Source organism: Nicotiana attenuata, unplaced genomic scaffold (assembly GCF_001879085.1).
Source record: "Nicotiana attenuata strain UT unplaced genomic scaffold, NIATTr2, whole genome shotgun sequence".
NCBI classification, from domain to species: Eukaryota; Viridiplantae; Streptophyta; class Magnoliopsida; order Solanales; family Solanaceae; genus Nicotiana; species Nicotiana attenuata.
Window position 1 is genome coordinate 102,398 of NW_017672184.1, and position 22,866 is coordinate 125,263.

Sequence of the window (22,866 nt, forward strand, 5' to 3'; positions counted from 1 at the left end):
TTCTTGGTGGAAGAGTTCTTGTTAACTTCAACCTCTAACTCTTTCCTTATCTTAGATAGAGTTCTCTTCAAGTTATAAGGAGTACTGCTCCTTATCAAATATGTAATATTTTCGTTCAGGGATTATCAAAAATAACCATTTATACTTATCCCTTGCACGTGCATGTCTTTTGCTTGATTTTGACCGTGACATGTATACAGTGTCTATAAATCTGGTTCATGTATATATTTTTGTTTCAATCATTAAAACATATACCGCTTAGATCAACACACAGTAATCTTATAAGATGAGTTGTAAAGTGAAATAAGAGGGAAAATAGGCATAATTCCACTACCATTCTAGGTTTCTAACCTAAAAGGAATGGAAAGCGAAAGAATTTTTATGTATCAAAAAGTAGGTTTAGACTTGTGTGGGAGTGCTAGAAATCTGATCTCACCTCTGAACGAACTAAGGAGAGATGGGCTCATACTTATGAGCTCAAGTTTCACAGTTAGCTTTACAGGGATGAAGTCATAATTTTACTAGAGCCTGTAAAGAATGTTGAAGTAGCTTGAAAAGTTAGATGGAGAAGAGAGCTTTATTATAGAGATGAGAAGGCAAACCTCAAGTTTTAGTTACATATTTGAACCTTAATTGCAGTTACCACTACAACATTATGCATCTATAACTACGAATTCTCAGTTACAAATATGAAAGTCGTGGCTAATACCTAACAATAGCTACAAAAATTAAAATTTCATAGCTATTTACAATTTCGTAAAATTTATTAGCTACAAAAATATATTGGCAAAGCTAATTCTTTATTTTTGCTATAGTTGCTAATTACCGTGGCAATAATGATCTGAATAGCTACAAATTTATTGCTACAACAAAACTTTGTAGCTAATGGTATATTTTTTGCCACGCATTTGAAGTTATTATAGCAATAGCAACCTTATAGCCACAAAGAATTACTTGAAATAAAATGTTATAGCTAAATAGATCTTTTTTGCTTCAAGGTATAAAAATCCATGGCAATAAGTGACTTAATAGCTACAGACTTATTCATACAATTCAATTTTGTAGCTAATAGAAAGTTTTTGCCACGTGTCTGAAGATATTGTAGCAATACTAACTTTTTAGCCACAAAAATTACTTGAAATTAAATATTGTAACTAAATAAATATTTTTGCTTCAATTATAAAAAATTATAGTAATAGCTGGCTAAATAGCTACAGATTTATTTTCAGAATAAAATCCATCGCTAAATATAAGCTCTCATCACGCATTTGAAAATATTGTAGTAATATTTAGCCATAATAAATAATTTAAAACAAATTTTCAATCAAAAAGAAATTGTTTTATTCAAGTTATAAAAAATCGTGATAAAAATTGGATTAATAGTTACAAGTATTAATTATGACAACTTGATATAGCCACAAATTGAGGGACAATATACTTACGTAGCTAAGTTATAACTTTTTGTCATGCACATGAAATTACCATATCAATAATATTATTTTGAATCACTATAAATTATTCATAACAAAAACTTATAGTTAAATAACTATTTTTACTTGATTAAAAAAATCATTACAAGAGTTTGTCCAAAAAAGATAAATTTTATGAAAAATGAATTTTAAATATAAAAGTTAGATTACACCTAAAATATTAAAAAAAATTCGTAACTGTATATAAGTTAAGTAAAATAATTCTCAAATAACAAAAATTAAGGTACAAAGAATAATATTCAATAATACATCATTCGCATAGTAACTTATGGCCTCAAACTTCTTGTTTATCAAGCTCATACATTTTATATTTTGTTGTTCTTTTTAATTATTAACTATATAATTGTATATGTAAATTTTAAATTTTTATTGTTGTAGAGGCATTTATGTGTATTTGATCCTTTATTTAAATAAGCTTTATAACTTTGTATGTCTAAGCACTTCTTAAAAAAATAAGTTCTCATATAGCGAAGATTTTGATAGTTTGAAGAGATATTTATATATGTGCGGTTCTTAATTATTTAAAATAAATATTTAGAGTAATTTTATATACTTTCACTCATTTTTAATATAATTACTTGTATATTAAGAACTATGTGGTAAATTTGGTGAATTTAATTTTGACAGATGACCAAAGGTCGCAAATACACATAAGAACATACTAACAGTAAAAGAAAACTTAGTTTTAGTGACAGATAGAATTCTGTAACCGCAGAATAATGATAGACTTAGGATAACTAAAATAAAAACAAAAAAATATTAAAAATATTATGGAATTTTCACTAAAATAAAACCGGTCGCTACTTTCCACGCTGACATTTAACCAAAATCTCTTTGCTAACAATGTAGAAACTAATCATATTAGTTTTTCTAAATTATGTTTTTCTAGTTATGTAATTTAAGAAAATAATTATAATATCTAGTTACTCTAAGAATTAAGAATTTAATATGGTTGAAGCCCATAACAAAAATAATTATATTATAAGTGTTATTTAAACTCTAAGAATTAAGAATTTAATATGGTTGAAGCCCATAACAAAAATAATTATACTATAAGTGTTATTAAATAAGTATTACCTATAACTATAAGTTCCAACTATAATTAAAGTAACAATTTAGTTATGTCTAATTAATGTGTAAATAATTAATTATATAGAATTTAAATAACGATAAGCTCATTGTATAACTTATTATATATATTTAACTAGACAATAAATATATTTATAATGGTTTGTTCCTTTATTAAATAAAGTATTACCATCTTTTGGCTATGTCCAAGTAATTATCACATTACGTTCAACAAGATTAGTAAATCACGAGGTATTTTATTAAAAATTCCACAAAGGTCAAGTCTTTACTGCATATATCACCGACACTATTGAAGCCTTCTCAATAAAACCTCTCAAATATACTAACCACTGACTTCTCAGCAAAAATCTCAGTAACCCATCTCAAAACAGTGGCATCAAACACCACACCGCATAATCCATAAAATAGAAAGAACAAAAAACTCAGCTTTAACACAAATGCCCAACTGATTGAATCAAGAAATAGTCAATTCGAGAAGGCAATATTATCAAAAACAAACTACAGTAATTCCACTGAAGTAATACATAAATTTAGTAAAATAATAAAGAATTAAACATCATCTCTCAAGCAAATGAGTAAAAGTTTCAACATTAACTGAGTATAAACAAATATGCATATAAGACTTCTAAATATTTAGAGTAACAAATCTTCATCATCAGTTTCAGGTTCTGATTCGATGTCTTCAATAATATCATCAGCTAAAGTAAAATCAGTGCTGATAACATCAAGATCATTTCTTCTCCAATACATAAAGTCTTCATCTTCCTCAAATGTACAGGAGAAATCTTGAGCATCTTGTTGAAAAGTTTCTTCATTGACAGTACCATCAGTAAAATAAGCAAAATGACCATTCAAGACAACTAACCAATTGGGATGAAGATTATCCTTGACATAAAAAACTTGTTCTGCTTGAGATGCGAGCACAAATGGTTCATTTGTTGCTAACTTTCGGTTAGTATTGACACTAACAAAGTCATATTTATCTGTTTTCACTCCTTTTCCAATGTGATCAACATCCTACCAATCACATTTAAATAAAACAATTCGTTTACCTTCGAAGTATTGAAGTTCTGCTATTTCGGTTAGAACACCATAGTAATTTGTATTTTGACCATTCGTGACTCCTCTTACTAAAACACCACTATTTTGCTTCACCCTATTACCTTCGAGTTGTTTAGTATGAAACCGAAAACCATTTATTTCATACCCCTTGAATCTTTGAATTCCATCAAAAGGACCTCTAGCCAAAGAATACAATCCGGCACTTACATGTGAATTTCCTTCCTTGCACAGTTGCATGATCTGTACAAAAATAAATTATTGAATAATCTAATGATACTAAATAAGTATGAAAAATTGAATAAAAAATACAGTGAAAACTTACTCGATGAAAAAACGAATCATCAAAGTCCATGTTACTATTACTCTGCTCGTACTCCCTGTTTAAAAATAAAAATAATAATTGAGAAAAAGCTAACAAAATCAAATTGTGATGTACAATGCCATGAAGAAATATACCGTAAAAATGGTTGAACTTCTTCACAATTTCTCAAAATATAAAGATAAGCTTGTTTTCGCTCAAGCTCTTCAAGATTTCTAGATGTATCACTTAACAAATGGCAGCCTTTTTTTTCAAATATTGATAATCCACAGTCTGACTTAACATGATCATCTTCATCATTTTTTTCCACTCGATTATACCCTTTCTCGTTTACATGTAAATATCTTGAACAAAATATTAGACTTTCTTCAACAATATACCCTTCAGCAATAGATCCTTCAGGTCGACTTCTATTGCGAACATAACATTTCAGTTTGCGCAAGAATCTACAAAATATAACATTCAGTTAAACGCTTAGCATGAAAATTAACAAGCCACATAAAATTAAACTGAAATTATAAAATACAAACATACCGCTCTATTGGGTACATCCATCTGTATTGTACAGGTCCAGCAAGCTTAGCCTCTCTTGGAAGATGAATGACCAAGTGCACCATAATATCAAAGAATGTTGGCAAAAATATTTTTTCTATTTTGCTCAACGTAATTGGAATTTGAGTCGCAAGTTGATCCAACACATCAACACGTACATTTTTTGAACATAACTCTCTGAAGAAAATACTTAGCTCAGTAATAGCTTCATAGACATGGTTTGGCAGGATTCCGCGGATTGCAAAAGGAAGCAGTTGTTCCAAAAGAATATGAGAGTCATGACTCTTCAGTCCATAAATTTTACGATCCTCTAACTTTACACACCGTGATAAATTGGAAGAATATCCATCTGGAACCTTAATAGTTTTCAAGAACTTGCATACTTTAGACTTCTCATCTGGTGGTAAACTATAGCATGCTGCTGGATAATACCACTTTCCATCTTTTTGAGTTGGATGCAAATCTTTTCTTATACCCATTTCCTTCAAATCACGACGAGCATTCAAATTATCTTTCTTTTTCCTTCCATATCTAATAACGTCCCAATAATATTGTCACACACATTTTTTTCAATATGCATGACATCTAAATTGTGACGTATTAGATTATTTTTCCAATAAGGAAGTTTGAAAAAGATGCTTTTCTTCCTCCAATTATGCCTTTACTTTTTTCGTATCTTTTTCTCTTTTGGGTCTTACCAAATTTAATGTCTTCCAAGCTATCCAACTGGTTTAAAATATCATCTCCAGAGAGAATTTTTGGAGCAGGTCTTCTTTCTACTTCCCCATTAAAATCACGTTTATTTCCCCGCCACCTATGATTAGGCGATAAAAACCTACGAGCACCTATGTAAGAGAACTTACGACCATACTTTAATCGAGTAGACGGAGTCTCTTTGTTGCATGAAGGGCAAGCCAAAGCTCCCTTTGTGCTCCATCCAGACAAGTAGGCATAAGCTGGAAAATCATTTATAGTCCATAAGAGTGATGCCCGCATACAGAAGTTCTCCTTTCTCGAAGCATCATATGTATCGACTCCATTATACCACAATTCTTGCAACTCATCCACCAAAGGTTCTAAGTACACATCAATATCATTTCCAGGAGCTTTAGGGCCAGGTATCAACAAAGACAAAAAGCAATATGGTTGCTTCATGCACATCCAAAGGGGTAGGTTATACACAGTAATAATTACTGGCCAAGTGCTATGAGAAACACTTAAATTGCCGAAAGGATTTATTACATCAGATGCTAAACCAAGTCTAACATTACGAGGATCTCTGAAAAAGCCCGGGTTAGATGTATCAAAATGTTTCCATGCATCTGAGTCGGCTGGATGTCTAAGAACCCCATCTTTTAAACGTTGATCATGATGCCATGTCATGTCTGAAGCTATTTCTGATGACGTAAACAACCTTTGCAATCTTGGTTTCAAAGGAAAGTAACGTAAAACTTTTCGAGGAATTTTGCTCCCACTTTTTTCTGTAGTAGCCCCATTAGCTTTTTGACCTTCCCTTAATTTCCACCTAGACTCGCCACAAACCAAGCAAGATTCAGCTTTTGAATTATGTTTCCAAAACAGCATACAATCATTTTCGCAAGCATGTATTTTTTCATAACGAAGACCTAAACTTCGAATCACTTTTTTTGCTCCATAGAATGATTCGGGTAAAGTTTCACCAGAAGGAAGTGCTCGTTTAATTAACTTCATTATGCAGTCAGTTGCTTTATCACTCAATCCATAAAGGCACTTAATTTGGAACAGCTCCACAATTAGTGACAACTTGGAGAATTTCTCGCAACCAGGATAAAGTTGTTGTGCAGCATCCTCCAGTAATTTGGAAAATTCAAAAGCTGGTTCAGAAGGATCAACCCCACCAGAATTGATATCAGGGCCAGTAGCATCATAAATCATTTCAAATATACCATCACCTTGCTCTTTTCTTACTTCCTCTTGTCTTATTTCATTATTGTTAGTGATTTGATCTTTGGGTGCAAATTCTCCATGAAAAAGCCAACGAGTGTACCCCTTGACATCCCAAAAATTATTAAATGTTCCTTTACTTCGTCTCTAGTTTTGTGAACAACATTGTTGCATTTTTTACAAGGGCAAGGAATTTCACCTTCTGGTTCTGTGTGCTTAAAAGCAAATTGAAGAAAATCCTCAACTCCTTTTAAATATACATCGCTCAATCTATCGTTACAGCGCATCTAAGTCTTGTCCATTTCAAAATTTCCTATAAAGAAAAATAAAATAAGATCAAGATGCTTAAAAAAGAAAGATCACTTAACCATGATTATACAATTTAGAGGCTAATTTCACTTATATATCTTGAATCAGATAGCAACTTTTACAAAAGATAGAGAATAAATCTAAAGCAAATAAATTTTGGAGCACGAAAAAACAAAGCGTCAAGAGAAAAAAAATATATATATATTTTGCGAATACATAATTTGAAAACAATCCATAATCACATTACTAATTCTTACAGTAAGTGTCACGACCCAAACCCCCGGTCGTGATGGCGTCCAACACATTGTTAAGCAAGCCCGACCATTCAACAACAAATCTCAACTTATGATAATTCAGGAATTCGAACACAGATACTAAATTACCAAACCATCTTATCAAACTACTATAAGCACGGAGTAGTATACTGAAAACCAACAAAAATACTAGAACATAACTCAAAACAGGATCCGGTGTCACGATCACAAGCCTCTAATACAGAGTGTCATCCTATAACAAGACTGTCTAAGAAACGGAATAATGAAAGATAGGGATAGGAGGGAAGGATCAAGGCTGCGAACGCCATGCAGCTACCTCGATGCTCCCAGTGAAATGCTGCTCAGCTAGACAGGTCCTCCCTCAGACTGCGATGCACCTAAATCTGCACACAAGGTGCAGGGAGTAAAGTGAGTACTCTGACTCAGTGAGTAATAAGCATAAATAATAACTGAAGATAAGAAATCACAAGGAAAACACAAGGCAACTATAACGGCAGTACCAAACCTTTAACAGTGAGACCGGCAAGTCAATAAAGTAGTATTACAGAAAGAACCATGACAGGTAACAGGTAAGGAATGATGCAGTGATGCAATGCAATGCAAATACCGGTACACTCAGGTACCCACTGCGGCGTGCAGACCGAGCCAACCATATATTTTATGTCGACGGCGCTCACTGGGGGTGTGTACAGACTCCGGAGGGGCTCCTACAGCCCAAGCGCAAATAAGCCATCTCGTGGCATCAACCAGGCCCTCGGCCTCAATATCACATAGTACTGCTGCGGCGTGCAGCCCGAGCCATCCATAAATCCAGAAATCACAATAAGCCCCTCGGGCACTTTTAAATCAGTATACCACAGCCCAAAATATCATTTAAAATATCATTTGAATTTTCAAGTTTAGAAAAAGGGGCTGGGTTTGCAAAAATAGTACTTAAAACCTTGGAATGAGGTTAAACAGTGTGCAAAGTATGCAAATCAGTGAAATCAATCCCTGAAGGATCCAAATAACCGGCACGAAGACCAAATACAACAGTCAAATCCAAATAACGATGATTTCTAACAAGTTCTAGTAGAAAAACACAGTAAAACATCACCGGGACGGACCAAGTCACAATCCCCAATAACCAACAGCCCCGCACTCGTCATAGAGCGCGTGCCTCGCCTCAATATAGCGGTACGATGTGAAATTCCGGGGTCTCAAACCCTCATTATATCATTTACACCCATTACTCACCTCAAGCCGGCCCAAAGTCTAGCTCGCTATGCCTTTTCCTCTCGAATTGACCTCCTCGCGCGTCAAATCTGATCAAGACCACAAGGAATACATTACAATAGGCTAAGGGGATATAACCCAATCGAAAAGACTCGAAAAACATCGAAAATCACGAAGTTGGCAAAACCCGAGCCCCGGGCCCACTTCTCGAAAAATTATAAAATTCACATCATCGGATTCCTCGTCTCGCCACGAGTCCATACATATCAAATTTATCAAAATCGGAGTCCATTTGACCTTCCAAACTCCATTTTTAACTTATAATTTCTCAAGCCCTAACTTACCCCCTTTTTGATGAATTTCCACTAATTTCTATGTTAAATTTATCATAATCTCATGTATTTAGGCTAAGGGACTTACCTCCAATCGATTCCCAGTTAAAACTCCCTTAAATTCTCGCCAAAAGCTCTCAAGGTCGCCCAACAATGGTGGAAAATATCCCAAGCTCGCGGATGAAATATTCAATAAAACCCCTTCTAACCAGTCCAGTTTTCGCTTCTGCGGCCAAAATCACGCTTCTGCGGATATTCATTTAAAAATGCCCAACCGCTTCTGCGGCTATATTTCCGCTTCTGCGGAACTTCCTCTCAAGGTCAACACCGCTTCGGCGACTACCAGTCCGCTTCTGCGGACCCGCTGATGCGAAGAATGGTTTGCTTCTGCGGATCTACCTTACCAACCCATGGACCGCTTCTGCGGTGACTCCTCCGCTTAAGCGCCTCCGCTTCTGCGGTCCAAGACCCGCAGAAGCGAGAATACCAGATGCAGCAGATCTTCAGCTATATGCAAACTCCCAAAACTCCCGTTTAACTATCCAAACTCACCCCGAGGCCACCGGGACCTCAACCAAAAGCACAGACATGATCCAATACCCTATTCAAACTTGTTCCAAATCTTAAAACACATCCAACAACACAAAAATCCTCATTTCTCATCAATTTCAAGCCTAAGTTCTTCAAATTCTTCTGAAACTCACATTCGATCAAAAACCCAACCAAAACACCTCCGAATCATCTGAAATTTTGCACACACATCCAAAATCACCTAACGGAACTACTGCAACTCTCGGAATTCCATTCCGACCCCCGGATCAAAATCTCACCCACCAACCGGAATTCGCCAAAATACTAATTTCGCCAATTCAAGCCTAATTCCATACCGGACCTCCAAAATCACTTCCGATCACGCTCTTAAGTCACAAATCATCCCCCGAAGCTAACCGAATCACCGGAAATCATATCCGAGCCCTCTAACTCAATAGTCAACTTCCGGTTGACTTTTCCAAAACAAGCTTTCCTTAAAGAGACTAAGTGTCTCATTTTCATCTAAAACCAATTCAATTCAACTCGATCACCTCAAATACTGATAACGAAGCATGGAGAAACATAATATGGGGAAAACGGGGCGGTAACTCACGTGACGACGGGCCGGGTCGTCACAGTAAGATGTTTGTGATAATGAAAAACTGGAAGGTATTATGTACTGGATGAAAGAATCCGTAGCAATTGCTACTGAAATCACCTTCGAATTAATATTTAAAGCAAGGGAAATAAGAATTGCAGAAAGAATAGGGAAAGAGAATGAAAAAAGGAAGTAATGACAAGATAAGTCAATGTCATGAATTCTTTATATGCAATACCCTCTTTAAAAAAATCTGCTTTCATGAGACATCTCTCACAACAATAATCACGACCAGATAGGTATTCATGCTTATTGGCCTTCAAGTTGGATGTGATAACAAATTATGGCTTCTATTCTCTTAGGTGAGAGTTTTTTAGTTTGTAGTACTAAATTTAGCTGGTTAAGATTCAACCAAAAAATAGTTGACAGAAAAGTTTCAGCTTTTTCTTTTTAAATTTATGGATCTTTTATACTGTAATGAAGCATTTGTGTGCCGATTGAAGTTTTGAAAGTTGGTTTAATGCTCTTTGTCCATTTGTGTTCTTATTCTTGGCAAACCGAACTAGTGAAACTGAAGTCGAAGCCAATGACGAGATCCTTAGAAAGTGTGTCATATAAGTTGTAGATTAAGTGTTGCAGGCTGAGAACAATTCCTCCAAAAGAGATGATTTTTCTTTGAACCAAAAGACTACAGCAGCTGTGATTCTGTGATTCTGTACGTAACAATTAGTCTGAGATAGCCAGAGTATTTGCCCATAAATTTTTATCGCCCAACTCATAAACTCTATTAATCATTGTTAATTAATGTACATTACTTGACCTAATTTTAATTCTTTTGAGGACTCCAACAATACACACAAAGTGATAAAACAAAATCACATTAAACAAGCAGTACATCTTTCATACTGGAAGAGGCCATATGCCATAGCAACCCCGATACACAAAATCCCACTTTTTGCTCCTAAACAACAACTATCGGTATTCAACACCAAATCAATATTCACCACAACAATTAGCATTCTAAGCAGCCCAACAGTGAACCTTCGACTAGAAAGAAACAGAAGAAAGAAATTCTGATTTTAAGCGAATAAGAAGAAAGAAACTTCAGAAAACAGAGAAAAAATAAACTTACTCTGCCGGATAATATCGCCAATTGCTGCCAGCGGAGATGAAGAATGAGGTTGAGGCTTCATCTTTGAGAGAAATTTGGAAGAGAAATTAATTTTGAGAGATGAGGGTTTAGGGATCTTTTGGTACGGTGTAAATTAGATCAAATAGAGGGACGCTTATGGGGATTGTACGTCCTGTTCTAAGGAATGCACATATATGTCAAAGTGGCATATTATACACTTTGGTCCCATAATACTTTATATATGTTAAGATTTAAAATTTTAGAGGTGTTCATTCTTGGATTCAACTTAATTTTACGGGTTCTTTCTTGTAAGTCTCAAATTAATTTAAATAAATAAGGTGATTATCTCTAATTAATCGAACATGTTCTATCAAATAATACCTTTTAGGGTAATTAGAGGTGTTCATCGTTTAGTTCAATCCAGTTTTACAGGATCTTACTTGTAAGTTTCTAATATAATTTAAATAAATAGGATGATAATCTCTAATTAACATTGATAACCTCTTTTATCGAATTTAAATAAAGCTTTATCAAGTTCGCTCAAGCTTCACCACGATCAAGTACTTTGAGAATAGTTATTTTGGGTGGACATGCTCTACCGAAATAATACCTTTTAATGTAATTTGTGGTGTTCATCGTTCAATTCGATCCAAATTTGCAGGAGCTTACTATCTTAACTACTTGTAAGTTTCACATATAATTAAAATAAATAGAGTGATCATATGGAACTATTAGTGATTAACTATTATATTAATTTAAATAAAACTTCACCAAGCATCGCTCAAGTTCTATCATGATCAAATATTCGAGATAGTTATTTTACTCCGACGTGTTCTATCGAAACAAAATCATTTAGGGTAATTAGAGGTGTTCTTTTGACTTAATTTCACAGTATCTCTAATTGACTTTGATTAACAATTATATCAAGTTTAAATAAAAAATTCACCAAGTATCGCTCAAAATCTATCTTGATCAAGTGCTTTTGATTCGTTCTATTGAAACAATACTTTTTAGGTTAATTAGAAGTGTTCATCATTTAGTTCGACCTAATAGTACACGATCTTACTCATAAGATAATTTAAATAAGTAAGGTGATAACATTGATTAACTCGTATCTCGTTAAATAAAAAAGTCTCGACCCAAAAACTAACCATGTCGTGATGGCGCCCAAGAGGCAAGCCGACATTACCAAAACAAAACCATATTTTCATTTTCAAGATAATCCCAAAGATATTTAATATAAAATCTTCATAAGAAGTTCAAATCAAAAGAAAAGTGCGAAAAAGAAAACCCGACATTGGGTGTCACTAGTCTACACCGAAACCTATCAAATCACGTCCGAATGACCTTAAATTTTACACACAAGTCAGAATGACACCACGAACCTACTCCAACTTCCGGAATTCCATTCCGACCCCGATATCAAATTTAAGAGACTAAGTGGCTCAATTCACTCCAAAACCACTCCGGACCCGAACCAAATAACCCGGTAAGTCATAATACAGCTATAGCGACACAAAAGAAGCAAAAAATAGGGGAACGGGGCTATAACTCTCGAAACGACCGGCCGGGTCGTTACAAAAATTTCACCAAGCATCGCTCAAGATTTATCCTAACAAATGCATGCTTCGAGAATAATTATGTTACTCGGACCTTTTTTTTAATCAAAACAATACCTTTTAGTGTAATTAGAGGTGTTCATCATTCTATTCGACTTAATTTTGCAGGAGCTTACTAGATTACCAGTAAGTTTTACATTTACTACAAATAAATAAGGTGATCATCTCTAATTAATATTTATTAACTAATGTATCGAATTTAAATAAAACTTTCACTAAGTATCACTCAAGCTTTATCCTGATCAAGTGCTTCGAGACTAGTTATGTTAATAAAATATAGTTACATTAATAAGTTACAAACTAAAATAGATAAATATAATTAAATTATATGGAATAAAAATATGTTTATATTAATAATATTCTTATCTAACTTCTTTTTGTTGGTTTGATTTTAGGAGGAGGGAAATATGAATTTACAACTTGAAAAATAAAATATGATTTTACCAAAAGAAAAAAGTTCCCTCCAAATTATTTCCCTTTAATTTTTTGTGCCTAAATCACAGCTTCTTTTCCTATTAGAGACATCAGTGAGCCAAACATAAACTAAAAGAATAAAAACCCTAAAATACTAAAAGCTACCAGAATTGAGGAGCAAAGGGGTACGCCTCTTCCTTGCATCAAAGGTACGCATATTCACTCTGATCCGTTTTCTTTGCTAGAAACCTAAAGAATTTCTTTACTTTCTCCTTTAAGCTTCTTTGATTGTAGTATTACGAACTCATTGGTTCTTCACATAACAGAGACGAGCTACATCAGAAATGCTTTTAAAGAAGGATTCTATTATGTCGTGTCCGCATTCATATTGCATATGCTTAAAATTCTTTACTACTAACTTACTAGAAAAGGACATGTTGCCTCAAGCAAATCTACATGACTAGAATTAACCTCTTGATTTCGAGCAATTGTTTTATAATATTACTTTTTAATTCATTTCAGATGTAAGTAAAAGAACAAGTATTGACATATTTTACTTTTACGTTCTTTTCTTTGCTAGAGATCTTATTTTTTGCACTTTAACAGAGACAAGAAAATACATGGATACATGGATATTTTTTGCACCAATTTTTTGCACTTTATATTAATGATTGATCAACTAGTGTAATTTTTCTTTAAACTTATTTACTCATTAGTCTAATTCTCTTTAATGTAAAGCCGTGATGGGTTTCGGTTAGCACACTAAGCAACTTGAATAATATTTTAGTTTGAACTTATGATCATTATACTGGTTGAGTTTTTCATTCAGTTTATTTTTAACATTAAAAAAATTATAGTTTGATAACATTGCATCTTGAGTTTCTACTTAATTATAAATAGTTTTACACTTTGCTTCAATTACTGATATGAAAATAGCTTGGGACCTAGTGAATAGTCCGCAGCCTTTCTTGTGGGTAATTCGGTCTGGTTCTATTACTGAAAATTATTGAAAATATATTGATGTCTTACAAATACTTGTTTATAATCAGACATGGGTAGAAATGGTCTTCGAAAAAGAAATAATCGATTGACTGATGAACGGAACCTCCGAAAAGTTCCAAGAAAGCATCCGTTACAGAAGATTTGCTCACACAACATATAGAGGAAGTTGTTTATTCGGGTAATTGCAATAAGCTTTTATAAATTATTGAATTCTTTATTAATTCCTTTTCAATTAAACAATATTTTATATTTGTTTAATCATCTAGCTAACTTATATCATGAATTTTCTAGGAAACATGAATATGACCAGAGAATTGGAATTTAGCTTCCATTAAGGTGGCCATTTATATTTTCTCCTTCGAAAAAATATGTAAGTGGTCAGTTGGTGAAAGCAAACATTGATATTGATTTCATAGCTTTCTTTGATCTGCTTGATGAAATGAAAACGTTATGTAACTTTAATATTCTTGAGGGAGATAAGTTTGCTTATTTGAGAGGTGATAGACTTATCAGTGATTGTGATGGGTTAGTGGAATGTCGTGACGATTCAGATGTTAAGAATATGCTTCTTAGTTACGAGAAGCATAAGGATAAATCAATTGATATTTATACACTCCGAAAAAATGATATTTTCATGAGTTCTTTTCTCAGAGAAAATAGTTCTAATGAGAACTTGTCTGAACAAGTGAGTGAAACGGTTGTGGAAGAACATGAATCAACAAATTCAACAGGTATTCTTTTTCATTTATTGATCTTTGTCAATTCTTTTGATATTTTTACATGAAGTATATTTATGTAATCTATAAATGTAGGCCCTAACATTTTGAAAAGAAAAATCAGAGGGCCTACACGATGCGTGAATATAATCAATTTACAAGAAGGACAAAAATTAATCGTTCAATTTGATGAAGATCACCAAGCTATTGGTGAGAATGCAACCGATTTCACTTGGTTTTTGGGTCAAACAGTGAGAAGCCGAACTTGTTGCTCATTAAAAGTAAATGGTTGGAAAGAAATAGAGCAAGATAGGATCGACCACATGTGGGACATTATCTTGGTAAGAAAATTAGTAAACTAATAAAATTTATATTTTTTTTTAATTTTGATGGATTGACAATCTGAGATACTGAGCAAGTTTGGTTTTAAATCACTACTTCTAACTTTTGTAATGGTATATTTTATTTTTTATAGGAAAAGTTTAATGTGGATGTTTTCGAGGGAAGAAAAGGTGCAATACTTGGTCATATGAGTGACCTCTAATGAGACTATAGGCACAAGTTGAAAAATAAGTATTTTGACTCAAAAGCAACTTATGCACTTCGCTTACAGAATAAGCCTAAACTTCTCACTATAGATGAAAGGAAATATTTGGTCAACCTTTGGAGTGGTGCTGACTTTCAGGTATTTTAATTAATCTATTTATTCTTTTTAAATTATTATATGTTGTAGAAACTAATATTATCAAATTTTTTTAAACTTTTGTTCAGAAGAAAAGCACGCAAAACAAGGCAAATAGATCGAAACGTTCCTTGCCTCCATATAGTGGAACCAAAAGTTATGCAAGACTTACGAAATGGTATATATGAACAACATGATAATTTTTTAGAACAAAGTTATAAGAATTATATTTACATGTCTTATTCAATTAATGAAAATGATTATTATTTTCACAGGAGAAAAAAATGGAAAAACTCCATCTCGTGTTGAAGTTTTTCTGGAATCTCGCAAGAGAAAAAAAGGAAAACAAGTTGATGCTTTCCAACAAGATATCATTGTAATGTCAATATGTTCTATTTTATATTTATCTCCTTTTAGAATATACATTTGCACTTATGTTTAATTAATTTTCATTATTGATTGTAGGTTCAAGTTGACCAATTAAAAGAGCAGCAAAAGAAGGAGAAATTTCTTTAAATGATGATGATATCTTTGAGAAAGTACTTGGGGTAGAAAAAAATGCATATCTTCGAGCATACGGTCCCGGAAAGAATATCAGTGAATATTTTGGAGGTAGACCAACAAAGATACAGCTTATAAAGCAAGTAGAAATGGCCAGAAAAGAAGCAAATGAGCGTGTGGAGGAAGTTAAAAGGGAAGCTAAGAAACAAGTCGAAGAAGTTAAAAGGGAAGCTGATGAAAAAGTTGAAGAAATCAAGAAAGAAACTGATAATAAATTAGTGGAGATTGAAAAACGGTGGGAAAAAAGATTCCAAATGATGCTTGCAGCTCAAAATCGACAGCCAAATGATGCAAATTAAATCGTAAGTAACTTATTACACTATTTACTAATATATTTTTATATCATCCTTACAAAAAATTATTCTTATTAACAAGTAAAATTTATTTTTCTCAGCTAAAATACTTTGTTGTACTATTTTTTTATATATATTTCTAATTGTTGTTGCAAGTTGTAGAGTAGTGCCGGAAGCATCAAGATTGACAGGGACATAAATAATTACTATTTCTTTTGTAAAAGCGTATTGATATGTTAGAGTAAAATAATATTCCACTATTTTGAATGATATTGTTGAACATTTTTTTTAATATCACATTTATTAGATAATTACAATTGAAGGTATATTTCATGCCAAAAATAGTTTCTTACCTGCATTATATGAATTATTGTGGCTAATAGTATTCGAGGCAAAATTCTCAATTAGTAGCTATGAATTTTTGAACCGTAGCAAAACATATATACAATTAAACATGGCTACCGATTTTTATTTTCATAGCAAATGAAGAAGATCTTTTGCAACAATTTTGTGTTTCGTGGCAAAAAAGTATGGAATTTAGCTATGTATTTTTGTCACGACCCGGATTTTTCCACCCTCGGGAGTCGTGATGGCGCCTACTAATAGGAGCTAGGCAAGCCAATCATCAATTACCTCTTTTAGCGAACGTCAACAGTATTAACAATAATAAAGCGTTTAACAATAAAGCGGAAGTCTCAAATAAAATTTACTAAAAGAAACGCGGAAGTTTAACAATCCTCTACCCAAGACTGGTGTCACAATACTCACGAACGTTTAGAGAATACTAAATACAAGGTTTGAATGAATCATAAAACTGTCTGTTACGGTGCAACGATAACAAACTGAATAAAATAGAAAGGACTCCGGGCCTGCGGACGTCAGCAAGGCTACCTCGAATGTCCCTGGACTGGAAACTCGCTCCCAGAATGTTACTGCTACTCAAATGCTGCTCCAACACCTGGATCTGTGCAAAAAAATGCACAGAGTGTAGTATCAGCACAACCGACCCCATGTGCTGGTAAGTGCCTGGCCTAACCCCGGCGAAGTAGTGACGAGGCTAGACCGGATTACCAAACAAACCTATGCAGTTCAAATATATACATACGCAATAGAAGAGAAAACAGAAATTTAACAAGCCAAGAGGGAGGGGAGCATGCTGTAGGGGCTATAGCAATTTAGAATACAAGGTCAATAAATAAGGAATGAAACGGTACAACTACAAAGTCAACGAGAGTGATAATCAAAACATGGCACGGAATGTCCCTTCGTGCATTACTAATCAAAACATGGCACGGAATGTCCCTTCGTGCAATAATAATCAAAACATGGCACGGAATGTTCCTTCGTGCAATAATAATCAAAACATGGCACGGAATGTTTCTTCGTGCAATAATAATCAAAACATGGCACGGAATGTTCCTTCGTACAATAATAATCGAAACATGGCACGGAATGTTCCTTCGTGCAATAATAATCAAAACATGGCACGGAATGTTCCTTCGTGCATTAATAATCAAAACATGGCACGGAATGTTCCTTCGTGCAATAATAATCAAAACATGGCACGGAATGTTCCTTCGTGCATTAATAATCAAAACATGGCACGGAATGTTCCTTCCTGCAATAATAATAAAAACATGGCACGGAATGTTCCTTCGTGCTTTATCACTCTTCCTCACCCAAGCAACAATCACNACATTTTGGGATTTGGATTTGGGTCGCATGAAATGCACACCCGTATTTAAGAAGGTAAAATTATTAAAAGCACGCCTAAAGTGGCTAGCGTCTTATCAACTTTGCGGGAGGCCATGAAAATTTGCTAAATGGCACGTCCCGAATTTCTAAAATATTTTAATAAAGCATTTAATGAGGGCCCCGCAACTTATGCATTTTTATTTGGTGAGATGTAGTGCATTGTTATTTGAATTGCGACGATTTTGTCTAAACAGTGACACATGGTTTATGATTGTATGTTATACTTACCCAATAAAATAGAAGAGATAGAGTTCAAAGTTTCTTTTCGCAAAATCTAATTTTTATTTCTTCTCAACCAAACAACACTTCAATATTTTCTACATGAATTGAGCAAATCCTCACTAGGCAAATTTCGTTCGACCGTGAAAAATGTAGAGAGAGAAAGAGAGAAAGAGAGAATTGGGGAAACAAAAAGATGGTGGGCTGAAAAAAATAAAGAGAAGAATATAACGACATCTCTTTATCACAATAGAATTTTTCAGAGATATGGTGATTGAATTGGATGGTAGAATACCACAAAAGATAATTCAATACTATTTGAAATCTCACTCACAATAAGGGCATGCTCAACAGCTCAAGTCTCATTGTCTCCTCTTTCCTCCCGGCCATCTCCTTTACCCCATGTAATAGACAGTTTAATTTTTTTTTTTTTTTTTTTTTTTTTTTTTTTTTTAAAGAACCTAGAAAGTTGTTGGCCTAGATTCTTATTAGTCCTCAATGATATGCTCCCTAGTTTCTAATTAGATCTTGGGAGCCGCTAGGTGGACTTTGTATATTGGATATCTGAATTGTTTGTAGATTTTCTTTGTAAAAATGACACTAGGTAGTCACTCTAAAGGGCTGTTATTTAGAAATTAACCAATATAGCCTAAATTTCAGTTTTTCGATTTAATTTTTCTGAACAAAAATATTCAGAATTGTCCTGAAGTTAAGATTTTTAGTTTAAAATTTCAGGGCAAAATAAGTAATGGCTAATCTCTAAATAGCATCTGAAAATGGCTATTTGTGCGCTTGCCCCATTTTCTTATGCTGGATTTTAGTACACGGGCTTAGAGTTCATTTGGCGAAGCAGTCAAAAACTACTTATTTTGAGAAGTGCTTTTTAAAAAAGAACTTTTGAAAAATTACAGTTTATGTTTGGCTAGTTTTGAGAAGTACTTTAATAAGCAAATTGTATTTGGTCCATCTTTTCAAAAAGTACTTTTGAGTGTCAAATTACGAAAAAAGACAGTACATAACCAATTTACAAGCAGTTATTATTTAAAAGGGAGAAATGAATTTAAATTTTAATTATAAAATAATTAATTAATTTTTCTTTTTCTTTAATTGGAATATAAAATATAACGTAAAATATATATTAAAGATTTTATTAAAAGGGAGAAATGAATTTAAATTTTAATTATAAAATAATTAATTAATTTTTCTTTTTCTTTAATTGGAATATAAAATATAACGTAAAATATATATTAAAGATTTTAATCAATATAATATTTATTCAAAGCAACAATATTAGGTATCCGGTATTAATTATTGTTTAATTAACGATTGAAATATATCAAAATATAGTTATTCAGTATAGAATTAGAATCTACTTCATTAATCCTATATTAAAAAAAAGAGATTTATTTATGGTGGAGAGACTATTTCAAAGAATAATAGGAGAAGGAGAATCAAAATACAATAGAAATAAAATAAATAAAAAGAAAGGGATGGTAGAAACAAAAAAAAAAAGAAGGAAAACAAATAAAATTAGCTATCTAGATACCATTTGCTATATTACGGATTGTAGATACGTTTTCTGTTGTTATAAGATATATTAGATGTATTTAAGCTACTGTATTTATGAATACAGTAGCAAAAATAGGCGTGAATCAAGGAAGTTCAGCTAATCAGTTGTTGTATTCGAGTGTATTCGACTGTATTCATGGCGTGAAACATGGGATTACAGCTGGACAGATTATTGTATTCGACTGTATTCACGGCATGAAACAGAGGATTACACTGTTTTTAAACAGGAAGTGAATCAATTAACATAATAGACTCCTAATATAACTCAACAAACTCAATTATAACACACAAATTTTGTATTTTCAGTTATAAAAAAGACTCTCAACCGAAAAATACCCCAAAAATATAGCAATCTTCAGAGAAATTATATAATACATCCGAATACATAAATTATATTAATTAAAAAAAATATATGAATACATTCATGGCATATAGAGAGACAGTGAATACAATGAAATACATAGAACACAACGGGCTACATTGAAAAACAATGAAAAAAAAGACAGTGAATACAATGAAATACAGCGAGATACATTGAATTACAATGAAAAAAAAGACAATGAATACAATGAAATACATAAAAATACAGCGTAAAAACTAAGAACCAGCAACTCTTTTCATCGCAAAAACCATAAACCCAGCAGATCTTCGTCCCTCTTGTCTTCCTCTGGCTCAAAATTCACCGTCTCCAAGTTTTAATTTTGAATCTGATTCTTCATCTATTTACTAAATAATAATGAAGATGAATCTTCATATGGCTCGAAATCTACTGTGTCCTCTCTCTTTGTCTCTCTGTTTTTGTGTTTTGGACCTCCCTTCCCTTATGTTGAAGAACTGAAGGGTCGTCTGAAAGTGCAGGAGGGAGGAGAGAGCTTGAGATTTTTGACTAATGGTAGGTGATGTGGGTGAGAGGAATTTTGAGATTGAGCATCCTGTTTTTAGGGAAAGGGGGAAGAGAATGGCATGTATCAAACTAGAGAGAGAAAGAAAATAGTGTAACTGAATAGCATATTTAGTTGCTTAGGGGTAGGAGGTAGCCAAAATTAGATATTTTGCTATAAACATTAAAAGGTATCTATAGAATATAATTTTTTAAAATGGTATTTATTTAAAATAAATAAGGTGTTAACCTTTGCTATAGGAGGTAAAAATTCCTTCGATTTACCAATGAAAACTATTACACTTATTTTGGGCCCAAATCTCTTTTCCCCTTGGGAAATTTTCGTTCCTATACCATATAGGAAACTATATTACCAAATATGTTCATAGTTGGCATATTACCCGCCATGCTAATAGTATTTCTACAAAATATAGACAATTCATTAAATAAGGAATCATTGTAGCTGTAGGCTTCCTTATTTAGGCGCGCTAATATTGGGGAATTAAATATTCTTCCAGATATTTTACAACGCAAATCACGCATTAATATTTCCTTTCTCTGTATATTTTCATACGTTGTTTGTTTGGATTGGAATTTTCATACGTTGTTTGATTGGAATTTGTTTTTACAGAGAAACGGAATTTTCATACGTTGTTTGTTTGGATTGGATATGGTTGCAAAGAATTGAGAATTCTCTCTACGTCTCTCTCTATCTCTCAATCCCAAATTTCAGTAATATAAAGCAAAGGAAAAGAGAGCAGCAATTCCACCATTGACAGCCATTAAAAAGCTTTGAAGCTTTGAATTCGAATTTGGGTTTTCAAAAATCATATTTTGTTTGGATTGGGTGTTGTTGCAAATAACTGGGAATATAGTTTGGAGTTTATATCTCAATTTTGAGGGGTTTTGGTGAAGATTAGACTTGGTTTTGGCTGAATTTCAGATCGAAACTCGAAGAAGAAGAAGAAGAAGAAGAAGAAGAAGAAGAAGAAGAAGACGACATGACATACATTATATTGCAGAAATTGTAGAAAAATTGTAGACTGTTGTTTATTTATTTTTCTTTTATTCATTTAACTATTGTATGAAAGTTGAAAAATATTGTATAAAAATTATATTTAAGTTGTATTATATTGTATTTAAGTGGTTTAACGACAGTCGTAACATCTCTTCCCATTTCTTACTTCTTCTCTAGCATAATACATATTTTCTTCATATACTAGTCTAGTTTTTTCAGTTGCATACCTAAATTTTGTGGATATTCTATGACACCAATAATTATTTTGAACTGAAATTAATACCACACCAAGAGACCAACATCAATGGTAAGGAACGCATTATATGTCACTCGTTCAACTGTATTTTCAAATTCCAATCAGTTTTTTCTTTCTTTATTAAAATTTTTAAAATCTCATAGTCTAACATTACTATCAATTTTAATTTCTTTTATCACCATTTTCCTCTCATCATCTCTTCCAATCAAAGCCCACCACTAGAGCACCAACAAATTATTTTATGACATTCGAGACAAAAAGAAACGTTTTGAGTTAAGCAAACGTTGAAATTTGTTGCTGCACAAACAAATTCTATCAAATTCTAGTTGTATATCAATGTCCTACACTTTATCTATATTTTATCTACAAAATAAACTACATGTCAGAGTAAAATATAAATATCAGTATGGTTTTCACAATATCTATAAAATTTCTACATTTATTCTACTATAAAACTACATATCATTTGAAAAATTAATATGAAATACAGAATTTCAATGTTTCTACAAATTATCTACAAAATTTCTACAAACTGTTCATAACAGAATTTATCTTTATTTTCATGCAGCTTCGTCTGGAACACTAAAGTTACTTGATATGCCAACATCTCCCGTTATAGACGAATATGAAAGTATAATAATAACAGATAGTACACCAAGTTTTATTGAAGTAGGAAAATATACCAAGACAAGCAAATTTCATACAACTAATTATACATAGTAAAAACAAATTTCATACAACTAATTATATATTATACAACTTATCTACTACTTATCTATAATTTTCTACAACTTTCACACATTATTTCCATCCAGTTAAATACAACTACAATAACTTACAACTTAAATACAAATTTTATACAAAATTTATACAACATGTCTTTTGTATATTTTGTATCTGATTTATACATAGTAAAAACAAATTTCATATAACTAATTATATATTATACAACTTGTTTACAAATTATCTACGATTTGCATACATTATTCCTACTCAGTTATATACAACTATTAATATAATACCACTAAAATATAATTTTTATACAATGTTGTTCA

The 22,866-nt window shown here is 32.6% G+C and overlaps 1 protein-coding gene across 1 annotated transcript; it reads right to left on the bottom strand.

Moving 5' to 3' along the window:
- Positions 1 to 5,112: 5,112 nt before the first annotated feature.
- On the bottom strand, positions 5,113 to 6,426 carry LOC109212211. The gene has a single exon (XM_019375836.1). It carries the CDS (start codon positions 6,424 to 6,426, stop codon positions 5,113 to 5,115), a length of 1,314 nt encoding a protein of 437 aa, XP_019231381.1.
- Between the last annotated feature and the right edge of the window lie 16,440 nt (positions 6,427 to 22,866).

What these genes read in the sequence shown, in the direction of transcription:
- LOC109212211 (XM_019375836.1), bottom strand. Translation starts at nt 6,426, where the DNA reads ATGATTTATGATGCTACTGGCCCTGATATCAATTCTGGTGGGGTTGAT.